This window comes from Gorilla gorilla, chromosome 10 (assembly GCF_029281585.2).
Source record: "Gorilla gorilla gorilla isolate KB3781 chromosome 10, NHGRI_mGorGor1-v2.1_pri, whole genome shotgun sequence".
Taxonomy (NCBI): domain Eukaryota; kingdom Metazoa; phylum Chordata; class Mammalia; order Primates; family Hominidae; genus Gorilla; species Gorilla gorilla.
Genome location: NC_073234.2, coordinates 124,821,262 through 124,838,346, shown reverse-complemented (window position 1 = coordinate 124,838,346; position 17,085 = coordinate 124,821,262). Strand labels below are relative to the sequence as shown.

The following is a 17,085-nucleotide window of genomic DNA, read 5'->3' as shown; positions in this document are numbered from 1 at the left end:
ACAGAAAAAGAAATCATACCTAGTTGATGTTTACTAAATTCAAAGGCATCTTCGGTAGCAAACAGAGTTCTGGGGAAACGAATGAATATTTTGGTTCTAGAAGTGAAAAGAAATGTTTTTGTTATTAATTGGTCAGTTTACCATCTAGTGGGTTGAACGGTGCCCCCTTCAAAAATTCATTTCCACTCAGAACCTCAGAATACCATCTTATTTGGAAATAGTGTTTGCAGATGTGATTGAGGTAAGGATAGAAATGAGATCATCCTGGAATAGGGTGGGCCCTAAATCCATTGAGAGTGTCTCTATACACACAGAAAGACACAGGGAGGAGCCCACGTGAGGACGGAGGCAGAGATTGGAGGGACACGGCTACAGCTAAGCAATGCCAGGAGCCACCAGAGGTGGAAGAGGCTCCCGCAGGAACGTGGCCCTGCCAACTCTTGATTTTTGGATTTCTGGCCTCCACAACTAGGAGAGAATAGATTTGTTTTAAATCAGCCACTTTGTGATCATCTGTTACGCAGTCCTCCTAGGAAATGAATAAACCATCGTAACCTGAAGTTGCTTCAAGTTATGTTGCTAGGCTTTAAAGAGTGACGACAAAGAATATGGGTGTTTTTGTTTGTTTTTTGTTTGTTTTTGTTTTGAAACAGAGTCTCAGTTTGTTGCCCAGGCCGGAGTGCAGTGGTGCAATCTCGGCTCACTGCAACCCCCATCTCCCAGGTTCAAGTGATTCTCATGCCTCAGACTCCCGAGTAGCTGGGATTACAGGCACCAGCCACCACGCCCAGCCAGACAAATAATGTGGATCTAAGCTTAAAAGAAGATCAGGCTGGGCGCGGTGGCTCACGCCTGTAATCCCAGCACTTTGGGAGGCCGAGGCAGGTGAATTACCTGAGGTCAGGAGTTTGAGACCAGCCTGACCAACGTGGTGAAACCCTGTCTCTACTAAAAATACAAAAATTAGCCCAGTGTGGTAGTGTGCACCTGTAATCCCAGCTACTCGAGAGGCTAAGGCAGGTGAATCGCTTGAACCCAGGAAGCGGAGGTTACAGTGAGCCGAGATCATGTCACTGCAGCCTGGGTGACAGAGAAAGACTGTCTCAAAAAAAAAAAAAAAAAGAAGATCACATTAGCCAGCAGAGAGAAGTTACAAATACTGACCTCACATTGCCTGCCCAACCCCAGGGCCTGGTGAGGGAAAGTTCCCAGGGCAGCCACTGGGGACAGCAGTGGGTGGTGCCTGGTGATCCCACTCTCCCTTGTCCCTGTTTCAATTTATGGAACAGGGGACAGACGGATCCCACCTCTGACCTCCATGCCCTGCCTCCCTCAGGATGTGCTGAGCCTTGCAGAATCCCCTTGGAGATCTGGACTGAGTAAGTAACTGATCCTTGGAACAGGCCCAGAATAGGAGCCTATAGATGGAGAGAGGCCAAGGCGGCCCAGACGACCATGTTCAAGTGGGAGTTAGGAGTCAGCGGGGAAAGCCATGAACAGGATCACAGGCAGAGATCTCTGGAGTGGGGAAGCCCTGCTGTCGGGGAATAGATCTTCATGCTGAGACACCTTTCCCCGCAACCTCATTAACCCTGACCAAAATGACTCACAAGACAGACTCGGATCTTCCCGATTCATGTCCCTTGAGTTGTGCCTGAAAGCTTTCAATGTGTACGAAAGTCTCTGCTCATGGATAACTACAACTCTACAGTTAAGACTTCTAGCACACCATTTCTGAGATGCTACAGATGATCTCACATCGTCTAGGTCCCAGTGGCTCCTCTGGCAGGTCATGCGTACATGGGAACAGTGAAAGAATCCAGGCACACAGACGTTAGGTGGCCCCTCTGGTTCCCTCTTTGTTTTGCTAGCAAGGAGGCCCATCTGCTAAATCAGTTGAGTGCAGAGGTTTCCTTTATAACTTCATTTCCTCCCACCGGCAGCTCCATAGCTCTTCTAAAGAATTAAGAGCTGCATTTACATTGAGTAGATGCAGCATAAATCTTGCAAATCTCCATAAATCCCTAGGAATCGAGTCTCCAGGCTCCAGATGGATACGGATCAATGCACAAAACCCTTTGATGTCAAGGGAAGAGACCATTTGGTGGTCTTCTGGTCACTTACTTGCCTAACTTGTATTCCTCGGGTTTGTAGCCGATGTACTTGATCAGCCGTTCCACGCCCTCTGCTGGAGGCCCGTGCCAGTGCGGCCAGGTGTCTGGGCATAAGGACTTGTACCTAGGAGAGGAGATGGACATGGAGAAGCTGTGACCGTAGCTTCCTCTAGCCCTCCCCCACATCCCCGGCCCCAGAGGCCTGCTGAGCACTGCTGTGGCATGTCAGCCACTCAGTGTATGTAGTAGTCCCATTACACGAACTTTCTCGAATTCAAAGATGGGTACTTTGCAAGAAAGAAGGAAGAGAGAAACTGTTTCAATATAGTAGGGAGTTTGACCTGTCTTTGTAGAACAATGACATCATCAGACGCTCAACCCAGTGACTCAATTCCACTCCTAGGTATCTGTCCAAGAGAAATGAAAAGGTGTCCGAACATTCATACCTGAATGTTCATAGCAGCCATTGGGTGTAGCAGTGCATGGTGCTGTGATTCATAATAGCCAAAAGGTAGAAACAACCCAGATGTCCATCAACAGAAAACTGAACAGACAAACAAACGTAGTCTAGTACCAGAAGAAAAAGTTCTATGCTTGAGACCAGGTATGGTGCCTCATGCCTGTGATCCCAGCAGTTTGGGAGGCCAAGGCACGAGGATCACTTGAGGCCAGGCATTTGAGACCAGACTGGGCAGACCCCATCTCTACTTAAAGAAAGGCTGGGCGCAATGGCTCAAGCCTATAATCCCAACACTTTGGGAGGCCGAGGCGGGCGGATCACGAGGTCAGGAGATCGAGACCATCCTGGCTAACATGGTGAAACCCTGTCTCTACTAAAAATACAAAACAAAATTAGCCAGGCATGGTGGCGGGCACCTGTAGTCCCAGCTACTGGGGAGGCTGAGGAAGGAGAATAGTGTGAACCTGGGAGGCGAAGCTTGCAGTGAGCCGAGATTGCGCCACTGTACTCCAGCCTGGGCGACAGAGCAAGACTCCATCTCAAAAAAAAAAAAAAAAAAATTTTTTTTTAGCCAGGTGTGGCAGTGTGCGGCTGTAGTCTCAGCTACTCAGGAGGCTGAGGCAGGAGGATCGCTTGAGTCCAGGAGGTTGAGTCTTCAGGGAGCACTCCAGCCTGGGTAAAAGAGACCCTGTCTCAAGAAAGAGTAGAGAAGAGAAAGAAAGGGTTCCATGCTTGGGAAGTGATGAGGGCTTCCCCCACCCCCAAGGGTAATTTTGGCTCCAGTGTTAAGAACCTGATTCCAGCATGCAGTTCCCTTCTACCCTGCAGTCCCTAGAAAGAGAACCGTGATGTCTGTAGTATAATGAAACAAGTGAACGCAGAATTCAGAAGTGCAGATGGATCAAGGCTGGAAGCAGCACAACCGGAGCCACTGGCATAGAAACAGAATGCCTGGGTTCCAGCCCAGCTCCGGAGCGGGAGGAGTCGCCGCGTCACCTGTGTGACATGAACAGTAACAGGACCTTCCTCATGGGGTTCTCATGAGCTTTAAACGAGATAATACACACGAGGTATTTAGTCCCAGTCCAAGACTCAATGAGTGCTAGCAGTGGTGTTCCCAATATGCTCCTTCCTTTCATATTATGTTTATGTTATTTATTTATTTTTGAGACGGAGTCTTGCTCTGTCACCCAGGCTGGAGCGCAGTGGCACAATCTCCACTCACTGCAAGCTCCGCCTCCCAGGTTCACGCCATTCTCCTGCCTCAGCCTCCCGAGTAGCTGGGACTACAGGTGCCCGCCGCCACACCCAGCTAATTTTTTGTATTTTTTAGTAGAGACGGAGTTTCATTGTGTTAGCCAGGATGGTCTCGATCTCCTGGCCTCGTGATCCGCCCACTTCGGCCTCCCAAAGCGCTGGGATTACAGGTGTGAGCCACCGTGCCTGGCCTCATATTATGTTTATTTTAAAATCAGATTTTTTTTTTTTTTTTTTTTGAGATGGAGTCTCGCTCTGTCTCCCAGGCTGGAGTGCAGTGGCGCGATCTCGGCTCACTGCAAGCTCCACCTCCCAGGTTCTAAAATCCGATTTTAAACTGTTAAAAAAATACATGTATATATATTTTTGATACAGAGCTCACTCTGTCACCCAGACTGGAGTGCAGTGGTGCGATATCAGCTCACTGCAACCTCTGCCTCCTGGGTTCAAGTGATTCTCCTGCTTCAGCCTCCTGTGTAGCTGGGATTATAGGCATGTGCCACCACGCCCAGCTAATTTTTGTATTTTTAGTAGAGACGGGGTTTCTCCACATTGGCCAGGCTGGTTTCAAGCTCCTCACCTCAGGTGATCACTTTTCGGCCTCCCAAAGTGCTGGGATTATAGGCATGAGCTACCATGTCCAGTGAAAAATATTTTTATTTTCCTGGAATTTATGAGCATGTTCTTTAAGGGTATCGAGTGTCCCATGTTCTTCCTCTGTTCAGCCACCTACACAAAGGTGCAGGATGTGTGCTTCCTGAACTCCAGTGAAAGCTGGAGAAGACAGGGTCTCCACCACCCCCAGGGGACACAGTACAGCCTCAGGCCCTGCTTTCATCCATGCAGACCTTGCGCAATACCAGCACGCACCGCCAAAGCTAGACAGATATGGAGGGGCTGGGGAGAGGCCCTAAATGCCTGCAGGTTGGAGGGACTAGTACCTTCTGTCTTCAACTCTATGATATGGTTGCTCCCTGATCAAGGGAAGTGGTGCCAGGCAGGTGCACGGGGTTTGGCTATCTCCAGCTCGATCCCGTGAATCTCCCCCTGCCTCTCTGTCCCCAGCCACTGACCAGCTGCCTCGCTGGCCTCTCAGCTTGCCCTAGAGCCTGCTCCCACCTCCAGGCTTTCCTGCCTTGATTGATGTTCCCTGAATGCTATGGACTGATCGTCTGTGTCCCCACAAAATTCATACGATGAAATCTAACTCTCAATGTGATGGTGTTAGGAGGCAGGGCCTCTGACAGGTGATTAGGTCACAAGGGTGGAGCACTCATAAATGAGATTAGCGCCCTTATGACCACATCATCAACTATGTGAAGACACAGCGAGAAGGCACCATCTACAAACAAGGAAGCTGGCCCTCACCAGGCACCGAGTCTGCCAGTGCCTTGATCTTGGACTTCCCATCCTCCAGAACTGTAAAAAGTGTCCGTTGGTTAGAAGCCACCCAGTCTAGTGTTTCGTTACAGCAGCCCAAACAGACTAAGACACCAAATGTCCTCATGGCTCACTTCCTCACTCAGAGAGTGACCCCCTTACCTAAGGAGGGAGCCGGGCCACTCTTTCCCCTTACCTGGATTCACTTTTCTTCAAATAACGTATCCCTGCCTGGCCTTATGCAGTCACCCCTCAGCATATGTGGGGAATTGGTTCCAGGACCCCCATGGATACAAAATCCACGGATGTTCAAGTCTCTAATAAAAAATGGCATAGTGTTTGCATATAACCTGAGTACATCCTCCTGTACACTTTAAATCATCTCTAAATTACTTATGATACCTAATACTATGTAAATGCTACATAAATAGATATTAGACTGTATTGCTTTTTAATTTGTATTATTATTATTGTATTGTTATTTTTATTGTATTTTTAAAAGCATTTTGAATCCATAGTTGGGTGAATCCTCAGGTGTGGAACCCGCGGGTGTGGAGGGCCAACTTTACATCTTTGTTATTGTTGGTCTCCCCCATAGAAAGTAAATTCCATGAGGACAGGGATGGGGTCTGTTCTGTTCTCTGACATCACCCCAGCACCTAGGACAGTGCTAGCTCAGATAGCTGCTCACCAGTTTTTGTTTGTTTGTTTTGATACAGAGTCTCATTCTATCACCCAGGCTGGAGTGCAGTGGTGTGATTTCAGCTCACTGCAACCTCTGCCTCCCGGGTTCAAATGATTCTCATGCCTCAGCCTCCTGAGTAGCTGGAATTACAGGCATGCGCCACTATGCCTGGCTGATTTTTGTGTTTTTAGCAGACAGGATTTCACCATGTTGGTCAGGCTGGTCTTGAACTTCTGACCTCAAGTGATCTGCCCACCTTGGCCTCCCCAAGTGCTGGGATTACAGGTGTGAGGCAACATGCCCGGCCTGCTGACTAGTTTTTATGGAAAGAATGAATGAGCTTCAGACAGCAGCAAAAATAGACAAGAGATATATGAAGTTCAAAAAAACACAGGTAGATGGGAACACCAAGTGTGTATGTGTTTGGGGGGTGAGGTGGGCAGTGGCTGTTGCCCTGCCATCTGCCTGCCGCAGAAGTCAGATTTGGGATGAAGATGAATGAATAAGTAGCTGATGGGCAAAAATGGTGGGCAAAGGAGGTACATCCAGGAAAAATAAAGGCAAAGAGTCTCAAATGACTACACTCAAAATATTGGTTGAACCACATGAAATTTCTGCTATTCAACCATTCTGACCCAACAAAGTGACCATTTATTATGCTTGAGAGTGTGTTGCTATTTTGGTAGCATAAATTCACACACAGCCCATCATTGAAGAAGTGTTGGTGTATAAGCAATTTGGGGGATGGTGAGAGTAGGCGTAGAAATAGTTCATTAAATCTTTACAAACTCCCTGAGCCCAGACAATTTAATCCTACAGATAAGGGAAATGACAGGTCACAGCTAGAAGAGAATGAGGATTATGATCCAAGTTCATGTGGTTTGCAAACCCATGTCCCCACCGCTAACCTGCTGCTCTTGACAGCCCGTTGGGCTAAGGCACTAAACCAGGCCCTACGGTCACAAATAGACTTAGCTTCCCCTGCTAATTCAGAGGCCTGTGGGGCACTGCCCACGGCTGCCCCCTGGTGGCAGATCTACGCACTTGGCCTTGCCCTTGACTGTAAACAGTCAGGGATTAGTGAAATGAACAGAAGATGGTAAACTGAATTTTTGTGAGTTTTTGTTGTTGTTGTTGTTTTGTTTTGTTTTTGAGATGATTCTCATTCTGTCACCCAGGCTGGAGTGCAGTGGTACGATCTCAAGTTCACTGCAGCCTCAACCTCCCAGGCTCAGGTGATCCTCCCACCTCAGCCTTCCGAGTAGCTGGGACTACAGGGGTGCACTACCACACCCAGCTAATATATATATATATATATATTTTTTTTTTTTTTTGTAGAGATTGGGTTTTGCCATGTTGCCCAGGATGGTCTCGAACTCCTGTCCTCAAGCAGTCCTCCCACCTTGGCCTCCCAAAATGCTGGGATTACAGGCATGAGCCACCACGCCCAGCCAGAGTTGGGTTTTTATGTTCTCCCAAATGTTAGTGTTTTTAGTTGTCATAACTACAGCAGTTAACAACCAAACTGAGCCTTCCTAAGGGATGCCATTTTATTTACCACTAAACCCCAGAGATTCTCACGTAGTAGGCACATGACTATTGGCTTCAGATCAATAAAGCACATTTTACCTTTGCAAGAAATGCTCGTATTTCCTTCGGTATGCAAAGCCAGCCCGTCTCACCCGCAGGTGCTCCATCAGCCCCAGGTATTTGATCTGATGCCTTATGAGGAAGTCATCAAATTTGCCTTTGGAGAAATAGAACAGAGAATGACAGGAAAGGATCCCATGGCTTCATTTCAACCAAGGCAGATCACAGGCTGCAAGCTGAAGTTCAGTGGGCTGGGTCTGGCCCCAGACTCATTTCGTGAGGTCTTAATTTTTTTTTTTTTTTTTTTTTGAGATGGGGTTTCATTCTTTTTGCCCAGGCTGGAGTGCAGTGGCACAATCTCGGCTCACTGCAACCTCTGCCTCCTGGGTTCAAGTGATTCTCCTGCCTCAGCCTCCTGAGTAGTGGGGATTACAGGTGCACACCACCATGCCTGGCTAATTTTTGTATTTTTAGTAGAGACGTGGTTTCACCGTGTTGGCCAGGCTGGTCTCGAACTCTTGACCTTAGGTGATCCACCCGCCTCGGCCTCCCAAAATGCTGGGATTACAGGCATGAGCCACCATATGCCCAGCCCAATTGTGTTTTTTAAATGGGGGAATTTTATAGGAAAAAATTAAATTTCTGGTTCCTCTGAAAAGTCCTGAGATGTGGCTATCCTGAGGCCAGAGTCCCACATGGCAACAGCTGGCAGGAGAGGAGTAGCGCTGCTGCCCCTTTAGACAGAATGTGCCTTCTCCAGTTTGCCACAGTCCTCCCCACTGCCTATTGCCTTTCAACCTGTCTGCTTCACTCATTTACTTTTCCTGCCTAGCCTCTGTGAGCCTCTGATGGTCCATTATAGTTCATTATAATGGCTCCTAACAACTACATTATAGACCATGGCAAGAGCTTAGAAACTACCCAAGTCATAGATCATTTTCGAAGACTGTTCCTTGGCTAGAAAAGAGTGACGTTGACTCCCCTCACCTCTGACACCTGCCTGACTCAGCTGTGTTGCTCCTGAAACTGAACAACCTCTGAGCAATGCTCACTCTGAACCACCAAAGGCATTCATTTACCTCCTATTATTATTATTTTTTGAGATAGGGTCTCACTCTGTCACCCATACTGGAGTGCAGTGGCACAGTCATGGCTCACTGCAGCCTTGAACTCCTGGGATCAATTGATCCTCCCACCTCAGCCTCCCAAGTAGATGGGACTACAGGCATGTGCCACCACACCCAGCTAGTATTTGTATGTTTAGTAGAGACACGCCACCATGCCTGGCTAATTTTCGCATTTTTTGTAGAGACGGGGTTTTGCCATGTTGCCCAAACTGGTTTCCAATTCCTGGGTTCAAGTGATCCGCCTGCCTCAACCTCCCAAAGGGCTGGGATTACAGGCATAAGCCTGTAACATCTGGCCAACTTCTATAATTTAGAAAGGAAAATGATTCACATCCAGAGGACATCGAGCAAGCTTGTGGTGGTGTTTAGGATCCCAACCCACTGCCACCTTGCTTTGGCTCCCAGCCTCCTTTCCCTGAGCCCAGTTCATAATGATCCACAACTCACTGGGTTCTTTCCTGTCGTTGGGCTTGATGCAACGGATGTAGGAGGGCTCCTTAGAGATGAGGATTTCTAGAAGGCTGCTCAGACTGTTTTTAAACTGAGTCCCCACCTGCAGAGAGAGAGAGAGAGAGAGAGAGAGAGAGAGAGAGAGAGAGAGAGAGAGAGAGAGAACGAGCCAGAGAGATACTGCTGCTTCCAACGAATACAAAAAGACTGGCCAGGGCTCAAGGTGTCAGCCCTATAGAGCTGAACTATTGACAGATTGTCTTCCTAGTGGCCATCTGGCCCATTAACAGGTGGCTTTGGATGTCTTGACCTGAGAAGGCCAATCTTGGTCTGGTCACGTGCAAGCTGGACAAGCATCTGTCTAGGATGCCTCACTTGCTCAGCAAGGACGTGGTGAGTGCCCAGCAGGAACCAGTTCTGCCCCAGGCCTGTCATTCTCTTCCACCTTCCTTTGTGTTTCTTTGTTGACATGTGTCCTTCATGATGCTGGTATTATTATAACTTCTTTATTTGATGGTATTTTCTTATATTCTCTCCCACTAAGATTGTAAGTCCCTTGAGGGCAGGGACCTCATCTGGCTTGTTATTGCTGAATCCCTGTGCCTGGCACAGTGCCTGCCACATATACATAGTAGGTGCTGCTCAATGAATGCCTGCAAATGAACAAACTGGGACTAAACTTGGAATATGAATATCACATTCTAAGTTAATGTATAGATCATAAGCCACGTTCCAAGTGATTTTTAAGAGACAGGGTCTTGCTCTGTCACCTAGTCTGGAGTGCAGTGGCATAATCATGGCTCATTGTAACTTCAAACTCCTGGGTTCAAGGATCCTCCTGCCTCAGCCTCCGAAAGTAGCTGGGACTATGGATGCACACCACTGCACCTGGCTAATTGATTTTTTCTTTCTTTCTTTTATGTTTTTAATGCACCCAAGTTTTGTCTGACTGATTTGTTTTTATTTTTATTTTTGTAGAGACAGGGTCTCATTATGTTACCCAGTCTGGTCTTGAACTCCTGGCCTCAAGCGATTCTCCCACCTGGGCCTCCCAAAGTGCTGGGATTACAGATGCGAGGCTCCCAAAGTGCTGGGATTACAGGTGTGAGATTACAGGTGCATATATTTAGTAGAATCTGTTAGAGAGTAATACTTCCAGAAAAGGGGAAGGTGGCTTAAAAAGCGTAGGTAGTCGGTGGTCATCTCACCCTCTGGTGAGATCCAATTTTGCATGGGTGTTTTTCCCACTCACTGTTGGGGGCCTCCTCCGGTTTTCTAACTCGGCCAGCAGGAAGCACTCCCTCAGGATAATGTTCTTGGACTTGCACAGCACCTGTAAGTGAAGAGAAATGAGTACCACATTCGCTGTTTCAGAAATCACTACAGGGCTGTCAGGACGGCTCACAGAGTGCGCATGCAGCAACAGAGCCATCTGCTTCTTGAATGCTTGAAGATGTTCCTAACGTAAAGAAAGGGGAACAACACAGTTAAATATGGAAGGTCATGTTCACATTCTACATCCACTGCTTTCTCTGCTTGCTGAAGCCAGATGTTTTTCCTCAGACATTGTCCCTGGTTCAGTGCAGCTGCTTCAGAATAAACTGGCTCTTTAAGAAATGATCCCGGGCCAGGAATGGTGGGGCTCAGGCTTGTAATCCCAGTACTTGGGGAGGCCAAGGCAGGAAGATGGCTTGAGCCCAAGAGTTTGAGACCAGCCTGGGCAACATGGCAAAACCTCATCTTTACAAGGAAGTTAGCCAGGTGTGGTGGTGTGCACCTATGGTCCCAGTTACTCAGGAGGCTGAGGTAGGAGGATCACTTGAGCCCACGAAGTCGAGGCTGCAGTGAACTCTGATTGCGCCACTGCACTCCAGCCTGAGTGACAGACTGAGAACCTGTCTCAAAAAGAAAAAAAAGAATGATCTCCAAGATAATGGTGTTAAGTGAAAAAAGCAAGACGCAAAACCACACATACAGTGTGCTATTATTGTGCAAAGAGAAATAAAAAGAAAGAAAGAGATACACATACACATATCCTGTGTGATCCCTGGAAGGACACACAATACAAAGGTGAGAGCAGTTGGCTCTCGGGCGAGAGACTTGCTGACATGGGACCCAGGACACTAGCTTTTGGACTGTTTGACTTTCGCCCCTGTACGTGTGTTTTTTAAATAATCTATATCACCAAAAGTCCTTAATTTTTAAAAAATATTTAATTCTTTACCAGAAAAATATTTTCCCTACATACGTAACATGGAATATTATTCCATCTTCAGAAGGGTGATTCTGACATATTCCACAACACGAATAAACCCATGCTAAGTGAAATAAGTATTATGCTCACTATACTAAGTGGAATAAGCTAAGTGAAATAAGCCAGTTGCAAAAAGAAAAACACTGTCTGATTCCACTCATATAAGGTCCCTAGAGGAGTAAAGTTCATAGAGGTAGAAAGTAGACAGTATTTCCAGTGGCTGCTGGGAGGGGGAACAGAGAGCAGTTGTTTAGTGGAGACTGAGTTTCAGTTCTGCAAGATGAAAAGAGTTCAGGAGATCAACTGCACAACAATGTAAATCTACTCAACACTATTGAATTGTACACTTTAAAATGATTAAAATGTGGCCGAGCGTGGTCGCTCACGCCTGTAATCCCAGCACATTGGGAGACCAAGGCGGATGGATCACCTGAGGCCAGGAGTTCAAGACCAGCCTGACCAACAAGGTTAAACACCGTCTCTACTAAAAATACAAAAAAAATTAGCCTGGTATGGTGGTATATGCCTGTAATCCCAGCTACTCGGGAGGCTGAGGCAGGAGAATTGCTTGAACCTCAGAGGCAGAGGTTGCAGTGAGTTGAGATCATGCCACTGTACTCCAGCCTGGGTGACAGAGTGAGACTCTGTCTCAAAAATAGTAAATAAATAAAATGATTAAAATGCTAAATTTTGTTATGTGTGTTTACCACATCTCAAAAAAAAATTTTTTTTTCTTTTTTTTCAAGACAGGGTCTCACTCTGTCATCCAGGCTGGAGTGCAATGAATGACACGGTCACAGCTCACTGCAACCTCTACCTCCTGGGCTCAAGCAATCCCCCTACCTCAGCCTCCCAAGTAGCTAGAACCACAGGGGTGTGCCACCACACCCAGCTAATTTTTTAATTTAATTTTTTTTTTTTTTGGTAAGGATGGGGTTTCACCATGTCGTCCAGGCTGGGTTCAAGCTCCTGGGCTCAAGCGATCCGCCCACCTCGGACTTTCAAAGTGCTGGGATTACAGGCATGAGCCACTGTGCCTGGCCCCCCAGTTTTTTTAATTGAATTTTTTTTTGTTATTTAATCCATTGCAGTTCTAAACCTACAGTGATATGGAAGAGTAATCTGCCAATAGTACAGAAACAAATAAGAAGTATTCTGTCCTGAAGTCAAAAAGTTCAGGGAGCTTCAGCCCTGGTGGGTGAAGGGAGAGATTTGGAGACTTCTTTCCTATGTGATGTCCTCTCCGTGGATTGCTTTGTGAAGCTGACGGCCATGACCCCAGAGGGGAAGCTGTTAGAGAAACGCTGTCGCCCATTTGTTAACCAGACACGTCCACTCCCGTGTTCTCCACAGCTACTCCATGAGGCGGACAGCAGCAGCCCCACTTTGCTGACGGGAAACCTGCCACACGGTCCCCAGCAGGGAAGGGGCTGGGCTGGGACTCAGACCCAGAGAGCGACTGTCTGGTGGATCCAAAGTTAGGAGTTGCTCGTCTACCTTGAGTCCAAAAAGGTTGAGACAAGCAGACCCAGAAGTGGTAGAGAAAGTTTGGGAAGGCAGAAAAAACACTCCTGAGGTGACTGTTCACCTGCTCACTCCGAAAATGTTACCTTTAGGGTTAAGCTTTTAATAAACCAAGCTAATAAAATCTAATTTTGCACAAAACAGTTAACTATTTTAATACAAAATAAGGGCCTTAAAAACTCAAGGTTTTAGGCATGGCGCAGTGGCTCATGCCTGCAATCCCAGCTTTGGGAGAGTGAGGTGGGAGGATCACTTGAGGCCAGGAGTTCGAGACCAGCCTAGGCGTCATAGCAAGATCCTGTCTCTACAAACAAAAAAATTAGTTGGGTGTGGTGGTGTGTGTCTGAAGTCCTAGCTACTCAGACTGAGGCAGGAGGATCACTCGAGCCCAGGAGGTTGAGGCTGCAGTGGGCAATGATGACGTCACTGCACTCCAGCCTGGGTGACAGAGCCAGACCCTGTCTCAAAAACAACAGCAGCAGCAGCAGCAACACTTCTCAGATTGATGAGATATATGGAAAGGCAAAGAGATTGGGAATTCCATCGGCAGCCCTGGGGGCTAATACCATCTCCAGCCCCCACCTCATGATGTGGCCTTGTGCAAGCTGTGACCTGTCTGGGTCTCAGCTTCCTCGTCCTCAGATCATGTCACCCCAGTGTATTCTCATAACACCAGAATGAAATCTCTACTTCCCCTGTGGACCTGCCCCTGCTAAGCTCTCAGCCCCCTCTCCTAACATTGCCCCTCGTCCAGACCACAGGACCTTTGCACATACTGGTCTCTCTACCTGGAATAACTTCTGATCCTTCTATGGCCCAAATCATTCTCATTCAGGTTTTAGCTCAAAGTCACCTCCAAGGGGTGTTTTCTCTAATCACCTAAATTAAAAATGTCCCCTTCAATCACAGTTCCTTGTTTATTCTCTTTGCAGCACTTCTCACTAATGGATAACTTATTTGTGTATATATTTATTATCTGCTTCCCCAACTCCTGACTGTAAGCCCCACGAGAACAAGAGCTCCATCTTGTTCACTGATGACCTCCAGAGCTGGTGCCCAGGGGGGCATCATACACATTTGAATGGTTTGTTGAGTGACGTGTCCACACAGATGATCCTGAATGTCTGTTCTGGCCATGACATGCTGGAGTTCTAATATGATGCATGGAAAAAAAAAATCCAGAAGGCGAATTCTACCAAAATCACTATCATGGGTAATATTTCAAAATAATCAGAAACACATACAGTTAAGTGTCAGACTTACTTCTTTCAGATGTCTGTAAAGAAGATCATTGTTTTTTTCCAAGAATCCTGTAAAACATTGAATAAAATTTTTTTGAATCAATGTCTCTGCCTAAAAATACAATTCCATCCCAACTCATTGCAAAGGGAAATTCTGAAAAAGAATTTCTTAGGATTAGCTCATAGTTTCTCAACCTTGGCACTATGGGTATTTGGGGCTGGGTCGTTCTTTGTGGTGGGGGCTGTCCCATGCATTGCGGGATGTTGAGAAGCATCTCTGGCCTCTATTCACACTAGATCCCAGTAACACTCTCCCCAGTTGTGACAACCAAATGTATTTCTAGATTATATGGTTTGGGTCTGTGCCCTCGCCCAAATCTCAAGTCAAATTGCAATCCCCAGTGTTGGAAGAGGGGCCTGGTTGGGGGTGATTGGATCATGGGGACAGATGTCCCCCTCGCTGTTCTCATGATAGTTCTCAGGAGATCTGGTTGTTTAAAAGTTTGTAGCACTTCCCCCTTCACTCTATTCCTCCTCCTCCAGGCATGTTAGATATGCCTGCTTCCCCTTCACCTTCCACCATGATTGTAAGTTTCCTGAGGCCACCCCAGCCATGCTTCCTGCACAGCCTGATGAACTTTGAGTTAATTAAACCTCTTTTCTTTATAAATTACCCAATCTCAGGTAGTTCTTTATAGCAATGTGAGAATGGACTAATATGCTAGACATTGCCACATATCCCTGCGGGGGGCAGGTAACATGTCCCTCATTGAGAACCAGGTCCTCAGAACTGAACTCATGGCACAAATGCTATACTCAATCCTGATGAGCTGTCGTATAAATATGCATAGTCTTTACACTAAGTATTGCACACTTGCCCTAGTCCAATAGCAAAGAAACACACATACACTGAATATACAGAAACAGAGGGGACACTGAACCTCAAGGACAGCCAGCTGGGACTCTAAATAGATGAGAAAATTCCCCACGACTGAGAAGAAACAAACTCAAGCACCATGGCTGGTGGTACCTGACAGCATCTTCAGGCAAAGACAGACATGTCATTTCCAGGTTTAAAACTTGGCTTATCTGTCTACCTAAAACTTAATCAGTTAATAATTACATTAGAAAGTAAATGGCATTATAAAGGCAAAACCAGATTTTTTTTTTTTTTTAAGTTGGGGGAGCAGCCAAGCATGGTGTCTCATGCCTGTAATCCCAGCACTTTGGAAGGCTGAGGTGGGAGGATCTCTCGAGCCTAGGAGTTTGAGACTAGCCTGGGGAACATAGTGAGTCTGAGACTAGCCTGTCTCTAGACAAATATTTTTAAAAACTTAGCTGCATGTGGTGGTGCATGCCTTAGTCCCAGCTACTTGGGGAGCTGAGGTAGAAGGATTGCTTGAGCCCAGGAAGTCAAGACTGCAGTGAGCCACGATTGCGCACTGTACTCCAGTCTAGGCAACAAAGTGAAACCCTGTTTCCGGAAAAATGATTAAATGAAAATTTTAAAAAGGCATGAATCAAAAGTGTTTAAGAAAAAAAAATGGTGGCACAGAAGCAAGCTGGCTTCACTCCCCCCACAGAAAGCCAAAATCAAATAATATACCATGAGATTATTACCAGAAATATCCCAGAACCCAAATATGAGGATGACATAATTCCTGGTGCTACAGAGAAGTAGAAAAACTCAGAGCAGATGGTAAGAGAATCAGATTTCCATATCCACGATGCCCCTGCCCCACCACATCTGCCTAGCACCCAGCACATGGAAAACTCCCCACCAACACATGGAAAAAAGTGAGATCAAGGTAGAGTGAATGACTGTGTATGTGTGTGTGTGTGTGTGTGTGTGTGTGTGTGTGTGTGTCCTCACATAGGTATATGCAGAAAACATTTCTATTTTCCTGGAAGTAGTTACAAGAAACTGTTTATTCTTGTGGTCCCCCCTGAAGGACAGACTGAGAGTAAAAGGCATTTGAGTTTTCCTTTTGTTCCTTTCTGTGCTGTCAGCAGTTTATAGCTCCACATGTGTATTATGTTTATTCTTTAAACAAAAATAAAGGGATTATCGGCACAAAGAGACTCATCCTTTTTTAAAATTTTTTCTTTTTGTCACTTTGCATTCAAAGAAAAAAACCCCTAATACCTGTACGTGTTATTACTTTTTAAAAGATTCTTAGAAATATACTCTTATTTAAAAGTAAAAATAATGCTGGGTGCGGTGGCTCACGCCTGTAATTCCAGCACTTTGGGAGGCTGAGGCGGGTGGATTACGAGGTCAGGAGATCGAGACCATCCTGGCCAACATGGTGAAACCCCGTCTCTACTAAAAAATACAAAAAACTAGCCGGGCGTGGTGGTGGGTGCCTGTAGTCCCAGCTACTAGGGAGGCTGAGGCAGGAGAATGGCGCAAACCCAGGAGGCGGAGCTTGCAGTGAGCCGAGATCTTGCCACTGCACTCCAGCCTGGGCCAGAGGCGAGACTCCGTCTAAAAAACAAAACAAAACAAAACAAAACCCTGTCTCTACTAAAAATACAAAAATTAGTTGGGTGTGGTGGCGGACATCTGTAATCCCAGCTACTTGGGAGGCTGAGGCAGGAGAATCGCTTGAACCCCGGGAGGCAGAGGTTGCAGTGGGCCAAGATCACGCCACTGCACTTTAGCCTGGGTAACCAAGCAAGACCTTGTCTCAAAAGAAAGAAAGAAAAAATAAGGTAAAACTAATTTCAAACCAAAAGTAAAAGTGACTAAAGAAAATGAAGAACAATTAGACTTCATCAAAACTAAAAACTTCTGTGCTTCAAAGGACACCATCACAAAAATGAAAAGACAACTCATAGAATTGGAGAAAATATTTGCAAGTTGTATATCTGATCAGGATCTAGTATCTATGATATATAAACAATTCTTACAACTCAATAATGAAAAACAACCTAATCTTGGGCCGGGCTCGGTGGCTCACACCTGTAATCCCAGCACTTTGGGAGGCCGAGGTGGGTGGA

General features: G+C 46.4%; 1 protein-coding gene across 1 annotated transcript in view; it reads right to left on the bottom strand.

Annotated features, from left to right (window-relative positions):
* Window positions 1-17,085, bottom strand: part of MYO1H (myosin IH) — a 59,140-nt gene that overhangs the window by 12,537 nt on the left and 29,518 nt on the right. The window contains exons 15-20 of the mRNA XM_004053867.5: window positions 14,105-14,151; window positions 10,316-10,396; window positions 9,061-9,166; window positions 7,526-7,643; window positions 2,125-2,238; window positions 20-96 (exon numbers count right to left, since the gene is read on the bottom strand). Of these exons, the coding sequence (XP_004053915.4) occupies window positions 20-96; window positions 2,125-2,238; window positions 7,526-7,643; window positions 9,061-9,166; window positions 10,316-10,396; window positions 14,105-14,151 (543 nt within the window). The remainder of the gene's footprint in view (window positions 1-19; window positions 97-2,124; window positions 2,239-7,525; window positions 7,644-9,060; window positions 9,167-10,315; window positions 10,397-14,104; window positions 14,152-17,085) is intronic.